General features: G+C 51.1%; 1 protein-coding gene across 12 annotated transcripts in view; it reads right to left on the bottom strand.

Moving 5' to 3' along the window:
* Window positions 1-20338, bottom strand: part of LOC128343637 (protein unc-13 homolog A-like) — a 119592-nt gene that overhangs the window by 92632 nt on the left and 6622 nt on the right. For all 12 annotated transcript variants that reach the window (XM_053293059.1, XM_053293063.1, XM_053293065.1 and 9 more), the window contains exons 2-3: window positions 5919-5948; window positions 1345-1444 (exon numbers count right to left, since the gene is read on the bottom strand). In XM_053293059.1, the coding sequence (XP_053149034.1) occupies window positions 1345-1444; window positions 5919-5948 (130 nt within the window). The remainder of the gene's footprint in view (window positions 1-1344; window positions 1445-5918; window positions 5949-20338) is intronic.

Genomic DNA, 20338 nt, shown 5'->3' with positions numbered 1-20338 from the left:
ACCTCCAGTTTCCTATCTCGTCTGAACACAGCCCATGTCTTTAAGCAGCATGGCCTTAACAAAACCCGACAGCACCACCTGCTGGCAGCTAAAGAAAAAGACATCTAATGCATTTCGGCACACTTTGGTACAGTTCAATGAACTCCAACGCACTTCAAAACTAAGCTAGATGGTGTGTTTTAAGTTCCAGGCCAACCAATATAGATCAGTCTAATGCATTAAGATTGCATCCAGCAGTTCACACAATCAACATTGTTCTACCTATCTATCTATCTATTGTTTATATTTTTATTCCACCCTTTATCTGGTAAAAACAAATGGCTAAAATACTGTATATGCCCAAACAGAAGGCAACTCTGAATTTAAGAAAATGTCTTAAAAGATAGAGACTAAATATCTGTATTTTCCCAAAAGAAAGAGAAATTTGTAACTAAATTTGTACACACACCCTGGCAATGGTGCAGCGGGGAAATGACTGGGGCAGAACATGTCTCAGAGTTGGGTAAATATGTTAGAACAAAACCCTACGATAAAAAGAGCCGCGGGCCACTTGTTGGCCAGAAGTCTGTTTTAAAAGGGTGGTCCAAATTCCTCCGAAAGGCTGGGAAAGAGGGAGCCATGTGGATTTCTACCACAGGTGAGTTCCGTAGCTTGGGGGCAATCACTGAGAAGGCCCTGCTCCGCAAGTCGGACAAACAAGCCTCGGTAGGCGTCAGCACACGGAGCAGAGCCCCCCAAGTCTATTCAGTCAGGTGGGCAGATTCAACTGGGAGCCACCTCGCCTAATTGGGGGACCAGGCCTGCTCCCATTTGCTGGGCATATTAGATAAAAACAAAGACGGAGGTGGGGAGTTTGATTGTCAGTCAAGCCCCAGCTGAGTGGGAAGATATTCCCGCATACCTCATTCAGAAGCTGCAAAATAATCTGGGTAAGATGCACTCGTGAGAAAGTGCCCCACCTCTGACCTTGTTTTTATTTCACACATGGTTGAAAATTGGGAGCGGCTCCTGCGCCCGAATTGGGACAGGAGGCTCCCCGTACCCTAATGAAGATCGTGTGAACTTCCCTAGCGAGTCTACAAAGGCTCAACAGTGCCACCTACTGACAGCTAAAGAAAAAGTACACCGTGTGCTTCAGCATCCCACGGTTCTGTTCAATCAACACACTCCCAAACGGAGAGGTGGTGCATTCTAGGTAAGTCTGCACAGATTGAAATGCAGAGGTCAGCCTTTGCATTCGAATACTACAACCGCCCCCTTCCTGGGCCCTTCTGCATGCCCCATATCCAGTCTGCACCTTTGCCAAGTTCCAGCCCACCCGGAATCGCCGCCGGAATCACTTACAACATGAAGTCCTGCTCCCAGCAGGGAAGGTTTCCCCGCACTGCAATGGTTGTGCTCTTCACATTCTGCACTTTGAGGGTCACGTATGTGTTGAATTTTTCTGCCAGGGAAAGAGCAATATGAGAGAGAGGACACCATGCTAGACCTGGGGGCAACCAACCTTTCCTTAAGGAAAGTAAGCCTATGAGATGTCATGGCTCAGACTTCGGAGTCAGAAGACTCAGAGCAGGAAGACTCGCCTGCTAGTGAGCCACAGCAGCAAGATCTGGCAGAGAAACCCGACTCGGGACCTGAGGATTCTCAACAGCTGCCAGACGTGAATTCTGATGTGGAAGAGCCTGGGATTCCACCTAGAGTGAGACGAAGTATCAAGAGGCAGGCTCAGCGGGACTCACGCAGGTGCAGGAGAGAACAGGGAAGAAAGCCAAACTGCTGACTCAGGGAAGCCTGATTGGTTCCTGGTTCTGTTGAGCCTTATATATTCAAGTCTCTCATGGCTGAGTTGCTGTTTGCAACTTCGCTGGCAGCAGATACTGTGCTCTTGGAATTATATCTTTTCTGTGTTCCAGTTTGTCTTGTCTGTACTTCCCTGTATTGTTCCCTTAATTCCTTGTTCTGTGTCCTTTGCTTGTTTCATTCCTTGTTTTGTCTTTTCTTCCACTTATTACTCAGTTAATTTTAGAGGGGCGAACCTAGTTTTAGTTCAGGGGGACTTAATTCATTTACTGTTTTCTTTGCGAGCCTTTTATTTTCCTTCATCCAGTTTTGTTGCTGCTTTCTGTTTACTCTCTCTCTCTCCGGGGGTTGTAAATCTTGTAGGGATAGCTGGCTAGCAGTTCACGACATGAGATCACCCAGCTCTGTGTGTGTGTGTTTGCCACTACCAACCTCACAATCCTAAACTGATTTGGACCAAATTTGGTACCATTGTAGGGACACATAGGGACACCTCAATGGCGTAGATTGTAATGATATCATCCAAGATGGCGGACGCGTGAATGTTAGAGGTGCAAGTGGGCTAACTTGTGAGCCACCTAACTGATTTGGACCAAATTTGGTGCAGTTGTAGGGACAGATAGGGACCAGTGTTCCCTCTAACAGGGATTCCTAGATGTTGTTGACTACAATACCCATAATCCCCAAGCAAAAACCATTGCAGCTGGGGATTCTGGGAGTTGTAGTCAACAACATCTGGGAATCCCTGTTAGAGGGAACACTGATAAGGACTCCTCAAATGGCGTAGTTTGTAATGATATCATCCACCCCAATTCAAGATGGCAGACGCATTGAGGCAGAAATGGGAACAGATTTGGACTAAATTTAGTGCAGTTGTGGTGGCACATAGGGGCACCTCAACAGCATAGTTTATGATGGTGTCATCCACCCCAATTCAAATGGTGGACTTGTGAATGTTAGAGATGTGCACAAATTGGATTTTGCGATTCAACTCAAGCTCCAATAGAATAGCAAAATCCTCGAATCGATTCATCAAAACAGCAGGCCTTGCCAGCTGTTTCGACTAATCAACTCAAATGGATTTGAATGATTTGAGTGACTTGGCCATAGGGAACAATGGGGTACTTGAATCACCCCATTGTTCCCCTGGGTAGGTCCTAGGGACAGCAAAGTGGGTTGGGTGGTAGGGCATGATGGCTGCTACCTACCACACAACCCACAAAAGAAATGGGACAATGGGCACTTTTAAATTTTTTTTACCCTTTCCCAAAAACCCTCATAGGGTCCTATGGGGGTTTGGGGAAAAGGTTAAAACATTTTAGAAAACCGCTTGATTGCCCATTTATTTTGTGGGTTGGATGGGAGGTAGCACCCATCATGTCCTACCACCCAACCCACTTTGGTGTCCCTAGGATCTACCCATGCGGAACAATGAGGTGTTTCAAGCTCCCTATGGCTGAAACAAACTGCACTCACAGAATGCACATGACAAGTTTTGGATTGCAACTTGCAATGCATTCTGTGACCTTGCCTTGCAAAACAGATTAGAAGCACACAGTTAAAGGAAACTGTCCCTCTCGACACAGAACACACATTTTTCTAAACACAGTCCAAAAATGGCCAAAAAAGAATCACTGACCCAGAATCCAGTCCACTGCCAGCCACAGTGGCTGCGCTGCACTAACATCATCGGGACAAGACAAGTTGCTCTCTCACACACAGTGATGACTCACTTCAGAATTGCAACAGCTGCCACAGCAGCACCCTTAGCAGCAAGCAGAGCCATACACTCAGAATGAAGACTGCAGAACAGACCAGAGCAGTGAGTGAAGCACAAGTTAGTCTCAAGGCCAGACATGGAGCTTCTCTCTCTCTCTCTCTCTCTCACACACACACACACTCACACTCACACTCACACTCCTACCTGCCACACTGTCCATTTCTTGCCACAATACAATTTCACAAACAGACCAAACAACAACTCAAGGTAGACGGGCAGGCACCTAAGTTTTGCCTTTGTCAATCTGAGATCCAGTAAAACCAGAGAGTTAATAATATAGCATCAATAGCACAGCATATTATAGTGCTGAGAAAAGAAAACCACAAAATCAAACCTTCCTTGATTCCTTCCTTCCTCCTCTCTTGATGTATCCTATTCAAGGGCACACTAAGGGCTCTCTCTTCCTCCCCTCCCCAGGCCCTTTGAAAACATTTCGAAATGTCCTTCTTTTTTGTTCCTCCTCCTTCCTCCCTCAACCCAGCCAATGGGGGCACAGTTGCCCATGACAACACTTGAGTGGTATGATAACAAGCCAACCAAGAAGCAAGGAGACCTGAAGCCAATCTGAAGCCAGTGCCAGTAAATCAATCAGCAAAGGGGAAAAGCCCACCAGAATGACACTCAAATCACTCAAATCGTTTCGAGCTCGAATTGGGGCCATTTTGATTCAAACTCAAACCAGGCCTTTTATTTTAAAGGTGTTTTATTTTTAATTCAAATCACTCAAAACGACCCAATATGAGCTCGAATAGATTCAAACTCGAATCGATTTGTACATCTCTAGGGAACGTTTGAGGTGGAGGTGGGCTAACCTGTGAAGACTGAAGTTATCAGTTAAGATCATAGTGAAGGGAAAGTAAGCAGATCAATTCTAACCAGAACTTCTTGTTTGGTATTGTTTTCCATAGGGACACCCCTGCTTTTCATTCAGAAATAGCAAAGCAGCTTATGCCATTGCAAAGGGTGATACAAAGAATGAAACATTTGATCACTGAATGATCACAACCCACTCAGATATCAACACAGAATGAGTAGAAAACCAAAGTCTTTCCCCGCCCACACTGGAAATGTGTGGCTCTTCCGTTGTGCAGGTAGGGTGATTAATGTCCTCTCTCTTTTGTTTCCACCTGTCTCCTCTGGAAATCCTTCATCCTTCCCACCCAGCATCCTGCATTGCCATTGGCCCTCTGAGGCAGGAAGTGCTCTGAAACACTTCCTGTTTGGGCTGGCACTTGGCCTAGATCTCAGCAGTTTTCTGGTTCTAGTGTGCTTTGGTTTTTTGTGCCCATCTCCTAGGACTGTTCCTCTGATTCATCCAGCTTATGCCTTGATCCTCCAGCTCCTGAATGGTCTGACCTCTGGATCTGGATCCTGGCACAACTCTTGGTTCTTGGCTCCACTGAGACCGGTCCATGACTCAAGCCCTGACAGCTGTATTTTCTGCACTCAGTCCTGGCTATCTGATAGCATCTTGTTGTCCTGGTTGAGACATTGAGATCCTGGTTGATTGTCAACATACTAACTGTTGGAAGTGAAGGACTCTGCGCTGTCTCTTGTCTCAGTGACATAGGACAGACTAGTGAGTCAAAAGGCTAGAGGGTCAAGGCATTGGTCATCCCTTCTCTACTACTCTGATACTATCCCTTTGATATGTAGATTGCTAATCTCAGAGACTTCCTTCCTTCCTTCCTTTCTTCCACTTTCTCTTCCCTTCTCTTCTCTTCCTTCTCCCTTGCAACATGCAAGCTCCTCTCTCTCTGCACTATGTGTGTAGAGATGCAGAATCCATCTGCATCCAGCTAGATAGATAGATTAGAGATCCTGTCTCTTCACTTTCCTATCTAGAATGGAGTTCTCTAATAAATACTCCTTATATTGATTTGAAACTATGAACTGGCTCCAAGTTACTTTACTCTCAGCATACATGCATGCCTAACTAAATTCTGCTGTGTTGTGCCTCTGTGCGCTCTGCTATAATGAATAAGGGTTTCTTCTACCAGAGAGAATTCCCAACACTAACCCAATCCAGATGTTGGGCGAGTGTACAGATGTCTGTACACTCGTACACGTGTCTGTGTGAATGACTCTATCTGTGTTCATTTAAAAAGTGAACCTGGATCCAGGCCCTTCAAGTGCATGATTCAGAAAGGAAGCATCCTCCTGTACCTGCATTCAACATAACATGTGAATGACTGTACCTGGGTACAGATCCGTATCTGGGTACACTGTACACCTGTTGCATGAGTGTTGGATATAACGTGTAAGTGGGGCTACTGTAGAAAACTAAAACCTAGTTTGCCATGCAGGACAAAAAGAAGAAGAAAAGGAAACAACTCACCTTGGGGCCCATCAAATTTGGCTTTTTTGACTGGAAGGAGAAAGAGAAAGCCAGTGGTTACTGCTCAATACAAGACAGAAATTTCTAGAATTTTTGAGCTGGACAGGACCAATACTGATTTCATACAGCCTCCTGACCATAGACGGGCCTGTCCATCCATCCATCCGTCCACCCACCCATCCATCCATCCATCCATCTTCTACATCCTAAGAAATCCAGATAGTGGTGTGTTGTACCCAAATACCCTCTGAGGTTGGCCACCTTCTATTATGACCCTAAGCCAAGATGGTCTCTACAGGAGATAGCGTGATGCTTCAAGTCCAAGAGGATGTTAATCCAAGCTGTAGAAGAATGTATGTATTTTCACATCTATATATATAATACGCTAAGGTCATACGTGGCAAGCCATGCCCACACAGTGCTTTACCAATCAGAGGTAACAGAACAGAAGCACCGTGGTGACTGGACAGTGGGGATTCCATATGCAGATAGGGGAGAGGAGCATGTAGGGATCGAGTGAGTGAGCGAGCAGTAGGGAGGGGGCGGGTGAGTGAGCGGGTAGGGAGGGGGCAAGTGAGTGAGCAGGTGGGGAGGGGCTGAGCGAGTGGGAGAGAGGGGGCAAGCGAGCAAGCGAGCGATCGGTGCAGAGGGGGTGAGTGAGTGAGTGAGCGGCAGGGAGGGGGCAAGTCACGGGCTTTCATTCGGAGATAAAAACAGAGCAAATGCGGCTAAAATTTTAAAAAGAGCACAAGAAAGTTCATTGGCCCAAACCCAGAATACTTCTACTACTACTACTAGTAGTAGTAGTAGTAGCAGCAGCAATTCTATGATAAGTATTTATATACCGCCTTTCAACCAAGTTCTCAAAGAAGTTTACATCGAAAAATCTATAATAAATAAAGATGGTTCCCTGCCCCTTAAGGGCTCGCAATCTAAAAAGAAACATAAGATAGACACCAGCAACAGCCACTGGAGGGATGCTGTGCTGGGGATGGATACGGCCAGTTGCTCTCCCCTTGCTAAATATACAGGAACCACCCCTTTTAAAGGTGCCTCTTTATTCAATTAGCAGAGTTCAATAAAAAGAGCACTTTCCTCCTAAAGGCTGGGAGAAAGGGAGCCATATGGGTCTCAGATGAATTTAAATTGCTATTCCTGCTTGGGAGCCCAGAATGAGTAGGTTCGGTTGAGAGGAAAGTGGCTGGCCCAGAATCACCGAAAGAGTTTCATGGCTGGGTGGGGATTTGAACTCAGGTCTTCTTGGCCCTAGTCCAACACTCTAACCATGACACCATACTGGCTCTGTATTTGGTCCCTGAATCCAGTCCTTTCCCTTCTCCCATCTAGCCAGCCCCCAAAGACCCGCAGTATGCCACGTGAAAATTCCTCTTCCATCCCTCCTCCTCCTCTTTGCCACCAACATGAGATCAGATGCCAAGTAACCAGGTGAGAAGGGTTCAGGCCCACCAGGGAAGTGATGTAGGAGGCCTGTGGGTGTGTGTGTATGTGAAGGGATTTTGGGGATTTGGGCAGGGTAGGGACTGGACACCACCAGTCAGGCGTCCACATTTGTCCGGAGTGGCTTGGATTAATCCAGGGGTCCCCTCTTTGGTCCTCCAGATGTTGCTGAACTACAACTCCCATCATCCCGAGCTACCATTTATCATGTCTGGGGATGATGGGAGTTGTAGTTCAGCGACATTCTGGCGGACCACAGGTTGGGAAACCCTGGATTACGCGATGCAATCTCCCATTTATTTTGGGGGAAGAGCTCGGCTTGCTGACAGCTGATCCACACCAAGCCTGGGGAAGCTCGCCCATTGCAGGTCTCTGAGACTCGTGATTGACTGGAGGCTGTTTAACACTGACGGACAGGACTAAAACGAGACTCTTCCAAACGTGGGGTGTGCACAGTGTCCTTCACCCCAATAAATGTCGCAGTACCCTCCGATTCTTTTTGGAGTTTTACCTTTAGTGTTGCAACGACATAAAGGTGCAGAGAACCACAGTAGCCTGATCAAAACTTCCCCCATAAGAACCTAAGAACAGCCGTGCTGGATCAGGCCCAAGGCCCATCTAGTCCAGCATCCTGTTTTGCACCGTGGCCCCCAATTCCTTGGACGCGACATCTCCAAGTGTGCCTCCCATTCTGACTTTTGGCGAAAACCCTGGGCATCTCCCAGCCAAAGGTCACAGGTGGCATCCATCCCTGGCTTGCTGGAGCGCACACACCCCTCCTCCTCCTCCTCCTCCCACCCCACTGCCGTCGTCCGCATCTCCTATTTCCACTCTGGCCCGGAGACGGGGTTAAATCCATTTCTCTCGCTCCCAGAAAACCACTGACCTACTTCTGAGCCAGTGGAGTGACATCGCTTTTCTCGCTTCTGCCGAGGCTCTGGGCAGCGAGGAGACGAGGGAGGATGCCACCTCCCCCCACCCTCTTGAACTCCCACGTTTGTGAATGGCTCAGAACTGGCTTCGACCAGCTGAGACAGAAATACTCTTCCCTGGCAAATGCTGATGTGCCAGCATGCACACCCCCTCCCCACACACACACACTCGCAGCATCCAGATGAATCTTGTTTCCCCCCCAATCTGCGTTTTTCATATGCAACACAGCCTCATAGGAACATAGGAAGCTGCCATATACTGAGTCAGACCATAGGTCCATCTAGCTCAGTATTGTCTTCACAGACTGGCAGCGGCTTCTCCAAGGTTGCAGGCAGGAATCTCTCTCAGCCCTCTCTTGGAGATGCTGCCAGGGAGGGAACTTGGAACCTTCTGCTCTTCCCAGAGCGGCTCCATCCCCTGAGGGGAATATCTTACAGTGCTCATCTCCCTTTCATATGCAACCAGGGCGGATCCTGCTTAGCTTAAGGGGACAAGTCATGCTTGCTACCACAAGGCCAGCTCTCTTCCCAACAAAGGAAGTTGCCATATACCAAGTCGGACCGTTGGTCCATCTAGCTCAGTATTGTCTACACAGACTGGCAGCGGCTTCTCCAAGGTTCTCTTTCAGCCCTGTCTTGGAGATGCTGCCAGGGAGGGAACTTGGATCCTTCTTCCTCGTCTTCCACAGAGCAATGCCCCCAGCCCCTAAGGGCGATATCTTACAGTGCTCACACATGTAGTCTCCCATCCAAATGCAAACCAGGGTGGCACCTGCTTAGCAAAGGGGGCATTCATTGCCACCACAAGACTGGCTCCCCTCCTCCTGATCGGGGGGAGGAGGTCAGGTGCTCCAGCTGGGAGCCCAGTGCTCCTTTCAAGCAACCCAACCACAGCCCAGGTCTGTCTCAGTGGCGCTAACCCTTTACACGCAGGCTTCTCCCCCCAGCTGCTTCCTCTTCCTCACTGCTGGCTCGGTGTCACTTCTGCGGTTCCTTTCTTTTGGCTATGGGGCTCCACGGGGTGAGCTGTGCAAAACCTGAGCTGCAATGTGGAATCAGAGCTCCTTCCATGACCTCAGCTGCTTAGCTGACCCTGGGTCCTTGACATCATATGGACCTGAGCACCGACCAGCTTGTTGAATGCCAAGTGACTTTCTTTCCAGCAAAAGCTATTGAGTAATTTGCGAAGCAACACAGGAAGCTGCCATATACTGAGTCAGACCCTTGGTCCATCTAGCTCAGTATTGTCTGCCCAGACTGGCAGCAGCTTCTCCGGGGTTACAGGCAGGAGTCGCTCCCAGTCCTATCTGGAGGTGCCAGGGAGGGAACCTGGGGTCTTCTGCATGCAAGTAGGCAGGGGCTCTTCCCCTGAGCTACAGCTCCATCATCTAAGGGGAATATCTTACACTGCTCGCACGTGCAGTCTCCCATGAAAATGCAAACCAGGGTGGACCCTGCTTAGCAAAATGGAAAACTCATGCTTGCTCCCACAAGACCAGCTCTCCTCCCCTGTCTTTTCCTGTGGCTTGTCTTCTCCCACGCCGCAAAAAACACGGAAGGAGACGGAAGCAAACAGGAGTCCGGTGCAGAAGGAGGGCCGCCCACAGGACAGGTGCTACGTCTCCTCCATCGTCTCTGTTGACATGATTATCAGGCGATGTTGGCGCACATCCAAAATCTCGAGGTCTCTTCTTCCCCGGCACAACGCCAGCAGCTGCGTTTGGGTTTGGGGCTCCTGTCTGCCAACGGAGTCACGCCAAAGGGAGGAGAGCTGGTCTTGTGGCAGCAAGCATGGATTGCCCCTTTTGCTAAGCAGGGTCTGCCCTGGTTTGCATTTGGATGGGAGACCACACATGTGAGAGCACTGTAGGATAGTCCCCTTAGGGGGCCACGGGGGCCGCTCTGGGAAGAGCAGAAGGTCCCAAGCTCCCTCCCTGGCAGCATCTCCATAGAGGGCTGAGAGAGATTCCTGCCTGCAACCTTGGAGAAGCCGCTGCCAGTCTGGGTAGGCAATACTGAGCTCGATAGACCAATGGTCTGACTCAGTACATGGCAGCTTCCTAGGTTCCAAAGTGGCAGGGAGTTCTCTCTAGCCGGATGCTCGCAAGGTATCCAGGGAGCCTGGAGGCAGGGTCTCCCCTCCCTGATCTCTCCTCTGTGCACAGTTCCCCCATTTCTACTCAACGGTTGCCCCCTCCTTCCCCGCTTCCACCTCCTCTCCTGCACATGTGGGGGGCGGCGGAGACTATTTTTAATCCTTTGTCAGCGTTCGCTTCCAGATGGCGTGTGCCTGCTGGTGTGTGGATGGATGCATGCACGGACGCGCACATGCAGACCATGCACCTAAAATCAAAGTGAATGCATGGGGGTGCCTGGGACCACCCCTGCTAGCCCCACATCCCCACCACGCCCACAAGACACCCTCCCCAGCATCCAGCGTCTGGGAGTAAGGATGGCACACCACATGAAGCATACAGTACATACGACCTGGAGATTTGGGGCAGCCGCCCTTCAAGAAGAGCCACTCTTCTGCCCCGAAAGTTCGGAAAGTAGCCAAGCCCAGAGACACAGGAAGCTGCCTTCCACTGCCATATACTGAGTCAGACCATCGGCCCATCGAGCTCAGGATTGTCTACCCAGGCTGGCAGCGGCTTCTCCAAGGTTACAGGCAGGAGTCGCTCTCAGCCCTATCTTGGAGATGCTGCCAGGGAGGGACGTGGAACCTTTTGCATGCAAGCTGGCAGGGGCTCTTCCCAGAGTGGCCCCATCCCCTAAGTGGAATGTCTTGCATGTAGACTCCCAATCAAACGCAAACCAGGGTGGACCCTGCTTAGCAAGGGGGGCAATTCATGCTTGCTACCACCAGCAGTTGGCTGGTCAGCTCTGTGGCATCTGAACATAGGAACAACATAAGCTGCCATATACTGAGTCAGACCATTGGTCTATCTAGCTCCGTATTGTCTTCACAGACTGGCAGTGGCTTCTCCAAGGTTGCAGGCAGGAATCTCTCTCAGCCCTATCTTGGAGATGCTGCCAGGGAGGGAACTTGGAACCTAGATGCTGTTCTCAGAGCGGCCTCATCCCCTGAGGGGAATATCTTACAATGCTCACACATGTAGTCCTTCATTCATATTCAACCAGGGCAGACCCTGCTTAGCTAAGGGGACAAGTCATGTTTGCTACCACAAGACCAGCACCAGAAAGTGCTCCTGAGCATACACTGAGTGCGTTTCCCTCCTGGGCACTTTCCAGATTACCCGCTAGAACTGTGATAAAATGCTTCATTTTCGAATTGAAAACGAACCCCAGAATCTACAATGGAAAATACAGCTACTTTTTTGCAACGGACATACCATGTTATAGCACTAATTCGCAGTGATATAAGATCTGAAACAAGGCATCCGAAATGTGAATGGCACCCTGCTGACAGCATAGAGACTGTGGTGTCACAACACAGGAAGTATGGAAACACACCTAGCAGATATGTTGTAGGCGTTAATCTGGAAAGCACTCTGGTGACCAAGTTATAGAATCCATACACATGAGGGCGAAAGGCTGGAAAGTGACTGAAGCACCAACTCTTCTAAAAATTAAGGCACTAGTCCTCAAGTTTCCGCCAGACTGATCAAAATCTGCTTATATTTCCAACGCTATTCCTGCTCTTCTCCAGTTGCGATCTTTGCCTTTGAGGTCCAGCCGGATGCAGTTCTCACATGTAAGAGTTTAGTGCTTTTTGGCAACGGGGGGAGGAAATAACCATAAAGGTGGAAGAACGGGGGGGGGGCACTTAACCTCTACAGTTCTCGTGTGCCTTTTTGAGGCAGTCCTAGACTCCTCTCTGTGAGAGCAACCTGCTCAGCTTAACGACGCCCGGGCAGCCTTCAAAGGCTGGTACGGAAACATGTTCGATCCATTTTAAGCTTGGAACAAATGGTTATAAAACATCCAGAAAAGGAAGCAGCAGGAGGGGTTGGTTGGAAATGAAATACGGATTCGATTTTAACTGCTGCTGTGCCAGTAAGGCAGCGATGGAACAGCCAGGAACTTTAGATGTCCTGAGGTTCCTCTAAACAGAGAGATCATGAAAAAGGCTTCGGAGATTCTCCTCCTTGGAAGTTCTCTCCCGATTCTGGCATCCCAGTGACCTGGATTAGGGATCTGCATGAATCCCTCCTCCACATTCAGCCCAAGGGTAATGCCAAAAGGATGTCAGCCCTTTGGAACACAGGAAGCTGCCATATACTGAGTCAGACCCTCGGTCCATCTTGCTCAGTATTGTCTACACAGACTGGCAGCAGCTTCTCCAAGGTTGCAGGCAGGAGTCTCTCTCACAGCCCTATCTAGAGATGCTAGGAGGCTTTACAGACAGGGCTGTTACCCTGAATTTTCTTCAGAAGACAGTGTGTGCATTCACACACCCGCCAAACTTACCCCGAAGTCCCTTCGAGATCCTTGGAAGCACTCCACACACAAACTGGGCTTTGTCTTCTGAATTCTAGCATCTCAGTGTATTTCTGGGTTTTAAAATGCTGGTTTTAAGTGACTTTTTCTGAAAAAGCTGGAGCAAATAGGGAGAGGCACTGGCGCAGAATCATTAGTGTGATAAGAGGGATACTCTCTTTAGAAATGCAGATATAGCTCTTTAGAAATCTCTCTACCCACACCACACCCCATTGGCTAGAAGGAAAACATGGTGGCAAGCAATGTGAACTTGCTCCAAAACAAAACCCGAGAGCAGAGGGGAGGGGCGGCTTCCCTCAATGCCGCAAGTGTGATTTGAAGTGGCTTCACTCAACCTTTACCCCACAGCATGAAGCCATGTGCGAATCACTCCCAGGGAGGGAACTTGGAACCTTCTGCATGCAAGCAGGCAGGGGCTCTTCCCCTGAGCTCTGGCCCCATCCCCTAAAGAGAATAGCTTACAGTGCTCACATGTGGTCTCCCATGCAAATGCAAACCATGGCAGGGCCTGCTTAGCAAAGGGGACAATTCATGCTTGCTGCCACAAGGCCAGCTTTCCACCAATGGCTCGGCCCTGGGGTAGGTAGAGAGAACATAAGAACAGCCCTGCTGGTTCAGGCCCAAGGAGGCCCATCTAGTCCAGCATCCTGTTTCGCACAGTGGCCCACCAGATGCCACTGGAAGCCACAGGCAGGAGATGAAAGGGGCATGCCCTCTCTCCTGCTGTGACTCCCCTGCAACTGGGACTCAGAGGCATCCTGCCTTGGAGGCTGGAGCTGGCCTATAGCCCTCAGGCTAGTAGCCGTTGATAGACCTCTCCTCCATTAAGTTCTCCAAACCCCTCTTCAAGCCATCCAGGTTGTTGGCTGTCACCACATCTTGTGGCAGAGAATGCCACAGGATGATTATGCGTTGTGTGGGGAAAAAAAACTTCCGTTTGTTCGTCCTAGATTTCCTGGCCATCAATGTCATGGAGTGACCCCTGGTTCTAGTGTGATGTGAGAGGGAGAAGAATTTCTCTCTGTCCACTTTCTCCACACCGTGCATGATTTTATAGCCCTCTATCATGTCTCCCCGCAGTTGTCTTTTTTCTAAACTAAAAAGCCCCAGGTGCTGTAGCCTTGCCTCATAAGGAAGGTGCTTCAGGCCCCTGATCATCTTGGTTGCCCTCTTCTGCACCCAAGGAAGTGAGAAAGAGCCTGCCCCCATCCGGAGCATTCCACCCCCCGCCCGCCCTTTCTGCACCTCCTGACTTGAGGAGTGGGTGCCATTTTAATGGCTTCTGCGTACCCCGGCCCAAGATGACACTTGGGCCGGGGTCCGCAGGGGTCCGCCTGTCTGTAAGGGGGCAAATCTGCAAAGCCCAGCAGAGAGGGGAGACAGCCGGCTTTTAAGCGCGCAGCAGGAGGCAACGCTGGAGGAAGAGAGAGGCGGCCTCTTCCTTGCTCCCCGAGCCTCTCCTTGTAGGGCTGCTGCTGCACCAGAAACTGGGCCTTCCGTTAGCAGCCCGAGACGGCAACATCTGACCTGCCAACGGCATCGTCGGCGTCGGCTTCAGCTCAGCGCTGAAAATAGAAGTCCGCTGGGGAGGCAGGAGAGCAGGGAGCCGAGGAGAAAGAGGGCTGGGCGCATATAGGGACATAGGAAGCTGCCGTATACTGAGTCCGGCCCTCGGTCCATCCAGCTCAGTCTTGTCCGCACAGACTGGCAGCGGCTTCTCCAAGGCTGCAGGCAGGAGTCTCTCCCAGCCGGATCTTGGAGATGCTGCCAGGGAGGGAACCTGGGACCTTCTGCGTTGGAACCTTCTCCACCTCCACCTCGGGCCTGTCCCAGGGGCGTAAGCAGGGGAGAGGGGGCCCGGGTTTGCCCCTCTCTCCGGCAGCCCCTCGGCATGAGGGAGATAATGAAGAAAATAGGGAGGGGTGGATCGGGGGGGGCGGGTTCTTTGAACCCCTTTCGCTACACCCCTGGCCTGTCCTAAGAGAAAGCTCAGGCGATGGGCGTGGAGACAAGAGTCTTGGGATTGTTTTAATGAAAGGCGGGATATAAATTTAACAAGAAATAAATAAAATAAGTCTGGGCCTAGAGCCCTGTCTGGGCCCTCAGCCACTTGGGCCGGGCTCCCTTTTCCTTCCCCGACTGAACAGCGGCTCCTCCCTGAGTCTGGCCTCTCCCCAGAGGCCCCAGGACCTCCCTGGATGTGCCCCCCACCTCCCCATAGACCCCAAACCCTTGAAAGAGGGAGGGGGCAGGCTGTACACCCTGTCCGAGCCCCTCCCTTCCCCCCAGGGGGGACCACGGGCCTTTTCCCAGGTGGGGGGGGGCAGCCGTCCAATACCCTCCACCTTGGGAGTATGCCCTCTTGAATTCAACGGGAACTGGCTCAATCGGGGGGGGGGATTGCTCCCTCTTGCCCCCTCCGGACGCCCATACTTCTGCCCCTTTGTAGCCTTCCTCAGCCCACCCCCTGGGAGAAGCCCTTCATCTCCCTCCTTGCTGCTGACCGGGCCTGACCCCACTGAGTTGCCGGCCTCTGGCTGTTGCCGCTGCCCGACTGGGTCTCACTGGCTGCACTCTCCGGCTTCGGGCTGGGCCCCGCAGACAGGCTTGGGATCTCTGCCTGCCCTGTGGGGCTCTGCCTCTTCTCCCCTTGCTGCTGGCCCACCAGGGGGTTCGGCTGCACCTCTGGGGGTCCCGCCAACCGTTGAGGCGAGTGGCGTGGGGGGTAGCCTCCGGACAGCGGGGGGACAGCGGAGCACCCCAGTCCGTGCGGCCCATCGCAACCCCGCTCAGTGCTCCATCGCCAATGAATGTCACCGAAAACCCTCCAGCACTTGGCAGGCGGAAGGTGTGTGTTTTCCAGGCCCGAAGGGTCCGACTGCGCCTTCTCTGGGATGCTGGATTCAATGGCTCCACGTTGCCTCTCCCAGGCTGCGTCTGAACATCCCATGGACAAAAAACCCCTTGCCACTTAACAAGTGGCATGAAGGGCTTTCCACATTCACTCAGGCTCCAAACTGCTGGGGAACTGGGGCTCTTCAACATAGGAACATAGTCTCTCCCTCGGCCCTTTCTTGGAGCTGCTGCCAGGGAGGGAACTTGGAACCTTCTTCTCTTCCCAGAGCGGCTCCATCCCCTGAGGGGAAGATCTTGCAGTGCTCACACTTCTAGTCTCCCATTCATATGCAACCAGGGTGGACCCTGCTTAGCTTAAGGGGACAGGTCATGCTTGCTACCACGAGACCAGCTCTCCCCTCCCTTCTGGGCCACTCCTGCTGGCATGCTCCGTCCCTCCCATCCCTGTCTTGGGTGGCCCAAGGGATTGTGGTGCCCCCAAGGCAGGGTGCCAAATGCTAATTTCCCCTGCTAACTGGGCAAAGAGGCACCTTTTACCGTGGTGATTCTCTTTATTTAGCAGAGGGAGAGTAACTGGCCTGATCCACCCCCAGCACAGGACCTCCAGTGACTGTGGCTGGTGTGTGTCTTACGTTTCTTTTTAGAATGTGAGCCCTTTGGGGACAGGGAGCCATCTTATTTGTTTTATTTCTCTTTGTAAACCGCCCTGAGGCATTTTTGGAAGGGCGGTATAGAAATCGAATTAATAATAATAATAATAATAATAATAATAATAATAATAATAATAAATGCTGCCTTGCCCCACAAGCCTGGCGGGGGCCAGCCCCCTTTCAGAACCAATTCCGGCAAGCTTTGGAAGTGGTACTACAACAGGGAGGAAGGCAGGTAGCTCACAGCCTCTGCTTCTCTCCTGGTGCTTCTAGCAAGCTTCATAAGGAGTGTGAGGAGAGGCACCCCTTGCAAGGGTCAGATGGCTCCCAAAGAGCTGCTCTGAAGGCAGCAACAGAAGGGGGCGTTTTGCCACCCTGCCGACGCCTCAATAGTCTGCCACCTGAGGCAATAGCCTCCCCTCACCTTGCAAATGGGCCGCCCTTGTCCCATACGGAGGAGAGCTGGTCTAGTGGCAGCAAGCGTGACCTGTTCCCTTTGCTAAGCAGGGTCCTCCCTGGTTTGCATTTGGATGGGAGACTGCGTGTGTGAGCATTGTAAGATGTTCCCCTTAGGGGACGGGGCTGCTCTGGGAAGAGCAACTGCACACCTGCATGAGGAAGGCTCCAAGTTCCCCCGCTGGAATCTCCAAGATAGGACTGAGAGAGACTCCTGCTGGCTGCCAGTCTGTGCAGACAATACTGAGCTAGATGGACCAAGGGTCTGACTCAGTATATGGCAGCTTCCCCGGTTCCCGTACTCTTCTGTAACTTGAAATGCGCTGCCCAGAATTCCAGCCCAGGCCTGACCAGCCTGGAATAGATCCATCTGGCCTAGTACTACTCAGGCAGGTCTTTGCTAGACCAGAGATCCTTTCAGCTGGGATGGAGGATCGAACCTGGGACTTGCTGTTTGTAAAGCACAGGCTCTACTACTGAGCTAGCCCTGGGCACTGCCCCAGTCTGAGCTCTCATAGCCCCACCGGTACAGCAAGCAACGGGGACCCGATACGCCTGGGGACTTTTCCGTCTGCAGCTCCAGGCACAAAGTCCAGATGGAGATCTCCCTGGCTGTCTAATCAGGCGTCTCCCTTTCCAATTCCAATTCCAATCAAATTATCTCTCCCCCCACCACAAGCTACCTGAAAAAAACCTTCTCTTTCGTTGCTGAGATCGTAGTGGGGCCGGAGGCAAAGTAATGCCATCCTTTTGCAAACAGCCAAGTGTGGGGGGGTTCGTTCAGTCGAGTGACACCCTCCCACCCCCCACCCCCTGTGCTTTATTGGAGGGGGGAAAAAAGATTTCTCTTTTCTCTTCTCCAGAGCTGGTAATTGTCTGTTTCACAAAGACTCTTCGCCCAAGTACGGAAGCAGGGATCTATTTCCGGAACGAAAGAGAAAAGACCTCTGAAAGACGGTGCTGGAAGGCGCCTTGCTGTTGGACGAACGAACACCAACACTTTGGGGGGTTTTCCTAAGAAGAAGCTTGAGGTCTCTCGTTCCGTGGCACCAGCTGGGTCAACTTGCCCACCTTTGTGGCTGTATTTCTTTTTGGGGCTGAATTGTTCTCAGAAATTGGGATCTTGGGATCCAACTGGGGTGGAGAGCCGATCTTGCAGTAGTGAGCATGTATTGTCCCCTTTGCTAAGCAGGTTTTACTTTGGTTTGCATTTGGATGGGTGGCTATATGTGACCGCTGTAAGATATTCCCCTTTGCGGATGGGGCCGCCCCTGCTTTGCATGAAGAAGGCTGCAGTTTCACTCCCTGGCAACATCTCCAGGTAGGGATGGGAGAGACTCCTACCTGAAACCTTGGAGAAGCTGCTACCGGCCAGTGCTGGAAATACTGAGCGAGATAGACCAAGGGTCAGGGCAGTGTCCTATGTTCTATGGATGCACAGATCTGTGAACAGAATTGAGTCCACTTCTAAAGCTAGTAGATTTGGTAGCAGCAGGCAGGGAATAAACCCTCCCGCTACAGGCCCATAGACAGAAATTTCACATAGGGAGGGGGGAAAAATGGATGTGATCAGACGATGACTGCAGACTGCAGAGAGATACTCAGGAGTGTATGCGGGCATAATTCCAATTTGCACAGGTTACATCCATCAGAAGCTGGCCTTTTACTGAGTGGTCCATCTAGGTCAGGGTTGTCTACACTGACTGGCAGCAACTCTCCAAGGTTTCATGCAGGAGTCTCTCCCAGGCCCAGCCCTACCCGGAGATGCTGCCAGGAGTGAACCTGGGACCTTCTGCAACCAGCACACTCTAAGCAGCTGAGGGCAGAAAAGAAAGACCAAAGCTACCACCAAACCTCAAGAACTTTTTTTTAAAAACCCAACCCCCCCACCACCCACTTAGTTTATTTCTATGCTGCTTTTTTCAAGGCACAATGATCAAAATACAGGAGGCCCCCAATCACGGTTGTGTCACTCACGGGTTCTGACTTTGCAGTTCCAGCTTTTTGCAGTTCCAGCTATATATACATACGCCTGGTTTCAATGATTGCAGGGGTGAATTCCAGCCATTCACAGTTTCTGTGCACACATCTCACATTTCTGGTGGTAATTTTGGCTTGGAGGCACTTCTGGAGACAGTGTGGAGCCACATTGGGATGTGTTTTTTGGGGGGGTATTTGTTTGGGGGGGCATTACTGGAGGATCTGGAGAGGCCAAGGTGTAGTGCTGTACTCCCTTATTTCTGCCCCCCGCTTTGCAACTTTTAGTGCTTTTTTATGTACGGAGGAATCTAGCCTCACCATTCCTATAGGGACATGGTTTCAGTTATGCCTCCTGTACACCTGAAGTGGCGCAGCGGGGAAATGGCTTGACTAACAAGCAGAAGGTTGCCGGTTCGACTCCCCGCTGGTGTGTTTCCCATCTGTATCGGGCAGCAGCGATATAGGAACATGCTGAAAAGCATCGTCTCATACTGCGTGGGAGATGGCAATGGTAACCCCCTCCTGTATTCTACCAAAGAAAACCACAGGGCTCTGTGGGCGACAGGAGTCAACACCGACTCGATGGTGCACTTTGCCTTTACAGCATCACGCTGAGAAAAAGTTCTGGTTGGTTGCAAAGCAATAAATTCAATCCATCAACATGTTCCTTTCCACAGCAAGACATGGACATATAGTAACAAACCAACTAGGTGGTCCATATGACGCTGCTGCCTACTGAGCCAGGCCTTTGGTCCGTCCAGCTACACTGACTGGCAGCAGCTCCCCAGTGTCTCAGACATGAGACTCTCCCTGCCCTACCTGGAAATGTTGAATTCTGGGAGACCTTCTGCATGCAATGCAGATATTCTTCCACCGAGCTGTGACCCTTGCCTTCCATTTATGCACATTCTGAGATTGACCCTTGGTCCATCTAACTCTAGGGTTCCCAACCTGGGGGGCGGGGGCTCTAGATGTTGCCAAACTACAACTCCCATCACCCCCCGCTACAATGTATTATGGCTGGGGGTGGGTGGGTGCGGAGTTGTCGTTCAGCAACATCTGGAGTACCACAAGTTGGGAACCCCCTGATCTAACTGAATATTGTCCGCTCTGACTGGCAGCAGCTCTCCGAGGTTTCAGGCAGGAGTTATTCCCAGGCCAACCTGGAGATGCTGCCAGGGACCGACCTGGAGATGCTACCTGGGCCTTCTCTCCACAGGCTGCTTCAGGAGGCTGGCTCTCAGGCCTGCTCAACTTAGCCCCCCCCCAGCTGTTTTAGAACTACAACTCCCATCATCCCTAGCCACAGTGGCCAACAGCAAGGGATTATGGGAGTTGTAGGCCAACATCTGTAGGAGGGCCGGAGTTGAGCAGCTCTGTGTGGCTTGTGTCTGCCTCATCACTCAGCCGCTTTCCCTCCAGGCCTTTGCTGGAATGAGTCGCAGAGCCCTGGATGAATAGGGAATGCTTGCTTGCTAATTCTCTCTCTCTCTTTCTCCCCCAAAGCTGGAAGAAGCAGAGCACAGCACAGACCAACGAGAGGCCGCTTGGGAAGCAGCGCCAAGGAGGGAGAGAGCAAAGGGGGGATGCCCACACGGAGCAGAATCAGCGGACGCGGAGGTGTGTG

This window comes from Hemicordylus capensis, chromosome 2 (assembly GCF_027244095.1).
Source record: "Hemicordylus capensis ecotype Gifberg chromosome 2, rHemCap1.1.pri, whole genome shotgun sequence".
In the NCBI taxonomy this organism is placed as follows: domain Eukaryota; kingdom Metazoa; phylum Chordata; class Lepidosauria; order Squamata; family Cordylidae; genus Hemicordylus; species Hemicordylus capensis.
Note: the sequence above shows the minus strand (reverse complement) of the source record. Positions and strands in the feature narration are given on the sequence as shown.